Source organism: Lupinus angustifolius, chromosome LG19 (assembly GCF_001865875.1).
Source record: "Lupinus angustifolius cultivar Tanjil chromosome LG19, LupAngTanjil_v1.0, whole genome shotgun sequence".
Lineage (NCBI taxonomy): Eukaryota > Viridiplantae > Streptophyta > Magnoliopsida > Fabales > Fabaceae > Lupinus > Lupinus angustifolius.
In genome coordinates, this window is record NC_032027.1 from 1,444,132 (window position 1) to 1,450,259 (window position 6,128).

Consider the following 6,128-nt stretch of genomic DNA (forward strand, 5'->3'; position numbering starts at 1 on the left):
TAATTTTTTTTTACATAAGTGGTACATATTAAAAGCCATAGAAACTACTCACTTCCATGCCCTTTATAAAAGCCACTTTAGATGTTGGGGTTGGTGATCTACAACAAGTTCTTGGCAACTAAAGCAATAATAACATATGATGAGGTTCAAGATGGAAAAGACACTCCCAAGTAAAATATATTTATTTGTTCAACCAATTCATATATTCCAAAGTGCATATTCCACTCATATTTTATTGCTCCCTTTCTTATGTGATAAATCCAATGAGCATTTTAAATATAAGAAAATGATAGCCAATACACTCTTCTACCTTGTTATTTTTTGTATACTCATTTTGAGTAGGTCACACTTTATATTATCACTATTTTTATGTTATACTTTTAAGTCAGATTTTCAATAGAATGTATAATATGCCTTAATAATAGACTGTATTAAAAGTTAGAAGAGTTATTTTTTAACATTCAGGTGCTATCAAAAAAGTAATCTCTTTCTAGATTAATAGATAATTGAAGTGGGTATTATTAAAAGTATCTCTTCATGTTTAGGTAATGAACTAATCTCTTTCGAGGTTCGTGGCTATTCTCCAAACAATGAGAAAGAGCAAGGAACAATTTTATGCAGAAAAGAGCATAACTGTTGTAGATTGTTCAAAAAATGTTACAAAAATAATATAAATGTTGTGCAGTCTACACAGAACTCTGCACATTAGCCTCACAAATATGACTTAAGAATTAAGATTTATAATGGTGATGGATGAATTTGTGACATTTTTGTACACAGACATAAACATAAAATGTAGCAGTTGATATAGGCAACAAGAGTTTTTCATACTGATCTCACAAATGTGCCTTAGGCTTTTGGAGTTATTTTCCCTCACTGAAATAATGTAACATTTATATGAAGTCCAGTATGTAATTTTACATATAATTTGTACATACTGAAGTTTTTAAAATAAATGTATCATACAAAAAGAAATAGTGCACACATGCTTTGTAGTTTTTACCTACAACCACAATCTACAAGTTGTTTTATAGCCACACAATGTGACTCTTAGAAACAAACAAGATCAGAACAAAACTCCAAACTCCAAGATTAGAGTGGGTGAATAAGTCAGCCTCAGGAATTATGACACCTGAATTTGGAAGGATAAGAAATCATATTTGTCATATTCACCATGGCTCACATGCACACATATATATAATTGCATGGTACATTGGATAAATTCAACAACCAGTTCATAGATATTGGACTATAAGTTATGAAAGGGAGACAAACATTACATATATTTATGTTACTTCTTATTACAAGGCTGTCTCATGGCCAAAGTTATCATTTTTATACAGATTTTACCTATAAGTATAAATGTACTAGAGGACAAAAGAAAAAAATACCAAATAAGGCAATATCCATAATAAGAACTTTCCATCTTCATACAACAAACTTGCTTTACAAGTGTATTATCAATGATTTACCAAACCAAAATCCATATATCTTTGGCACCAATGCATGAACTTAGATCACTGTTGAGGGCCATCTAAACTTACACCATCAAGCCATGAAACAACTGATTCAATGGAGGGTCTCTGCCTTGGATCTTGGTCTAGACATTTACAAGCAATGGTCAGCACCTCCAAAAGCTGTTTCTCATGATCCTTATGCCAAATGGCTGGGTCAAAGATTTCCTGCTCTTTATTCTCAGATTTCATCTGAAACACCCAAAAAACAAGATTCCTGCAATTTTTCCCCTTGATGACTTCTACAGGCCTTCTACAAGTAAGAAGCTCGAGAAGAACAACACCGAAACTATAAACATCACCTCTGAAGGTTGCTGTCATTGTTTGACTATATTCTGGTGGAATGTATCCTAATGTCCCTACTAAATCTGTTGTGACATGAGTATCATAAGGTTGAAGTAGCCTTGAGAGACCAAAATCAGCCAAATGAGCTTCGAACTTATCATCCAACAGTATGTTGCTAGATTTTACATCTCGATGCACTATGTACGGCTCACACCCCTTGTGCAAGTAAGCTAATCCACGAGCAGCGCCTTGTGCGATCTTGAGTCTCACATCCCAAGTTAGAGCTGAACTTTCATCCACACACTCATGCAGCCAATAATCCAAGCTTCCATTCTCCAAGTATGAGTATATCAGCAATCTGTCGTTGCCATGCCGACAATAACCTTTAAGAGAAACAAGATTATTGTGTTGAGCTCTTGAGAGGGCCTCGACTTCAGCTTGGAATTCACGTTCCATCTGACCACAGTCCCCAGAAAGTCTTTTGATAGCTGCTTTTGTGCCATTTGGAAGATTAGCCTTGTAGACAAGACCAAATCCACCGCAACCAACAATATTTGCTTGGTTGAAATTGTTTGTGGATTTTAACAAATCTGAAACTGTGAGATCCTTGCAATCTGAATTCTGAAAAAGCACCAATTTTGAGGAAACAAGTGCTCCAGATAACCTGTGTGGCCTGCTACTGAATTCCTCATCATTGTTGTCAATTGGCTTATCCTCATCCCTCTTTGACATTTTTAGCACGATAACTGCTAGAAGCAGTGCAAGCCCTACGCCGATGCCAATTGTTATGCCAAGTACATTGCCTTTACCAAACTTTCTGGCAGAACCAGAATAAATATTAGGTCTCAACTCCCCTGTATTTACATTTTTGCAAGGAGAATCAATGTCCCTACAAAGGCCCAGGTTGCCCTCAAAGCTTGAACTAGGGAAACTTAAAAACTGCCCACCGGTTGGAATTGATCCCTGCAAGCGATTATACGCCACACTGAACTTTGACAAGAATGTGAGGTTGTTAAACGACAGAGGAATTTTTCCATTGAGATCGTTATAAGATAAATCCAATGTTTCCAAGTTCTCCATCTCAGAAATAGAGCTAGGAATGGTACCGGTGATGTTGTTCCGGCTTAAATCCAAGACATGCAGTGCTTTCAATTGACCAATTTCAGGCCATATATTTCCACTTAAATTGTTGTTGCTCAAGTATATTGAAGGAGGGAAACTTGATGCCTGGTTATATTGCAGCCCACTAGCACTCTTGTTTCTCTTGACAAGAAGAGGAATGCCCGCGGATAGAGTGAAATTTGATCTGCTGCAATTTGGGGTAATAAGGCCCTTCAACTCTGTCAAACTTTTTGGTATTTCTCCTGTGAGAGAATTGTTTGAGAAATCCAAGTAGAACAAATTGTCCATTCGACCGATCCATGAAGGAATGCTACCATTCAGATGGTTCCAAGACAAATCAAGGACTCCCAACTTCCGGCAGTTCGACAGCCAAGAAGGAACATGGCCTTTAAGGCCACAATTTCCAAGTGCCAAAACCATAAGGCTATCAAATCCTGCTACTAGGCTTTCTGGAATTTCCTCACCATGGAAATTCTTGGTGAGGATAAGAGTGGTGAGGTTTTTGCAATGCTGCAAAGCAGACAATGACCCAGACAAGTTCTCTAAGCTGTTGTTTGACATGGACACAAATGAAAGAGAAGTGAGGTTGGCATAATTTTCAGGGATAGAGCCATTTAAACCATTCTTAGCAAGGCTTAAAAGTTTCAATTCGCGGCAATTACCCAAGGAACTTGGAAGTGGTCCAATAAAATGATTACTAGCAAGGTCAAGTGTGTGAAGATTAGACAACATAGTGAAATCAAGATCAATAGTACCAGACAAGGAATTATTTCTAAGATCAATCACTCTAAGCTTTGAGCATAAAGCCAAAGTGGAAGGTAAAGATCCAGAAATTAAATTGGAGTGTGCTACTAATTGTTCTAGCTGCAAAAGGTTCCCAAACACATTTGGAAGTTCCCCTGAAAACTGGTTACCAGAAACCAATAGAGCTTTTAATCTAGAAAGCTTATTCAGTTCTTTGCTTAAATTACCAGATAAATTGTTGGCAGATACTGAAAATTGCTCTAAGGCTGACATTGAGTACAAGGAATCTGGAAGAGAACCAGAAAATGAATTGGAATCCAAATGCAACAGTTGGAGAGATGTGCTGCAATTGTCCAAGCCTTCAAGATCACCAAAAAAGTGATTTTCAGATAAATCAAGGGTGTGAAGGTTCTTGGTAGCACTGCAAATTTGAGAACTGAACCTGCCAGTGAATGAATTGTTACTCATGTTGAGAGCAAGGAGATGTTGGAATTCTCCAAGTTGAAAGAATGGGTCACCAGAAAACAAATTGCTAGAAATATTCAATACTTCAATAGATTGCAAACCAGAAAGTGCACCACCAACTTCTCCTGACAGCACATTATGGCTCAAGTCAAGAAACCTCAACTTCTTCAACTTGGTGAACTCTATAGGGATTTCACCAACAAGATGATTCAATGAGAGATTCAGCAAAATGAGCTGATCTAGCTGAGCTAGAGAAGGTGAAATTGTTCCATTGAGATCCATTCCAGGTAGAACCAACTTGGTCACTCTTCCACCACCAGTTTCATTATCACAAACAACTCCAACCCAGTTGCAGCATATTGTATCATTGGACCATGCTGCTATGATAGAGCCTTTAGTAAGGTTGTGTGCAAATTCCTTAAGGGCTGATAAATCATGAATGTCACATGATGTCTCTTGGTTACTAAGACCCAGAGATAAGTGAAGTAAGCATGCCAAGAAACACCACTGCAGAAGTGTCACATAGAAGCATCTTAGCAGCACCATTGCTGAAACCAAATTGATATGTTGAGAAAATCAAGGGCTCTAGGCTCCCATAAAAGAAAACAGAAGCTGTTAAGCAACTTTTACTCACAGCTCCAAAATTTTCAACCCTCTAATTGCAGCAAACAACTTGCACCTTCCAAAGGAAACACCAAGCACCAACTGCAAGTAAAAATTTAGATCACCAACTTTCACCAAAACCAAATCCCAAGAAAAGGAGATCTAGACAGTGGAGAAAACAAACCAAAAAAAACTATTCTATATTAAAGGAAATTGAGAAATTCAGCAACAACAGCACCCTTGAAGAAAGAGAAAGAGTGACTAAATGAAGAAAACTTGTATCACATATCCCCAAACACCAAAGACACTAAAATAAGGGACTATATGACAACAGCTTGTGAATGAAGCAATCAACAGTGGCAATTTAAAAAGAAAGGTAGAGACAACAAAAATTAGCTACACAAGTAAGAGCTAGTGAGATCTCTCAGTGCCCCACCATAATATTATAGATTTTCTTTGACCCTAAAATACAAACCCCAATAACCTAATATTGCTCAAAACTTCAACTCAACACAACAGTGACCCTTTAACACACAAGATCTCTCTCTCTCTCTGACTAACCCCAATAAAACCCTTTTATTTAATTAAAATAAAAATGAAATCTTTATTAACTTGATATGACAGGAAACTAAAAAGGTTTGAAATTTGAGCTGAAAAGTGAGTTGAAGAAGAGAATAGAGTAAAGGGGTAGCTAAAAACAACAGTGCCATTTGAAACCTAACCTCAGAAAACTTTTGTCAAATGAGTGTGGTGCAGTTTCTAAACCAAAAAGTCATATATTTTTGTTTTCCTTCTAAGGTTGGTATATTTTTTCAAAGGGTAATAGCTGTCAACTCAGAATTTTCAAAGGAAAACAGTGATAGATAAAATGTAGAGGAAGACAAAGAAAAGCAGAAATATCAAATCAAGGAATATTAGTATAAAAGAAGAGGTAGGTAGCATAAGACACGAGATAGTGGAACACAGAAAAGGAAAGTTCTTCATCTTTCTAGTGTATTAATTAAGGAAAATGATATTCTTATATTAGAATTAAGGGTGAAAATATGTCAGGGTCAGATTTTGCCTTAAACGGGTCGAATCTCTATAATATATTGAAGCCTAGACTTGGTAGGCTTCACCTGCTTAAAAGTTTAGTATGGCCTATTAACATGTTTAAAGACCTATTAGCATGTTTAAATGTTTAAAGGTCTATTATACTATATTATATTGAAATAGATGATCATGTCTATATTTAAATAACTAATATGCATACTTTTAAATAGATTTTTATAACCCTAACAATTAAATTATATTTATATTAAAATTACATATATAATAACATTACTTATATATTAAAATTATAAAATATGAACATTATTATATAATATAACTAAATAAGCTTTTCAAAAAGCAGAG

The 6,128-nt window shown here is 35.9% G+C and overlaps 1 protein-coding gene across 4 annotated transcripts; it reads right to left on the bottom strand.

The window, feature by feature from the left end:
- LOC109334492 (phytosulfokine receptor 2-like) lies at positions 1,263-5,660 on the bottom strand. 4 transcript variants are annotated; one of them, XM_019570304.1, is made up of 2 exons: positions 5,456-5,660; positions 1,263-4,809 (listed from the first exon to the last, which is right to left on the bottom strand). In XM_019570304.1, exon 2 carries the CDS (start codon positions 4,674-4,676, stop codon positions 1,518-1,520), a length of 3,159 nt encoding a protein of 1,052 aa, XP_019425849.1. In that variant the 5' UTR covers positions 4,677-4,809; positions 5,456-5,660; the 3' UTR covers positions 1,263-1,517. The 4 variants fall into 4 exon arrangements, with proteins under 4 accessions (XP_019425849.1, XP_019425848.1, XP_019425851.1 ...); XM_019570303.1 differs by having other exon boundaries at positions 1,263-4,835; XM_019570306.1 differs by having other exon boundaries at positions 1,263-1,444; positions 1,501-5,660.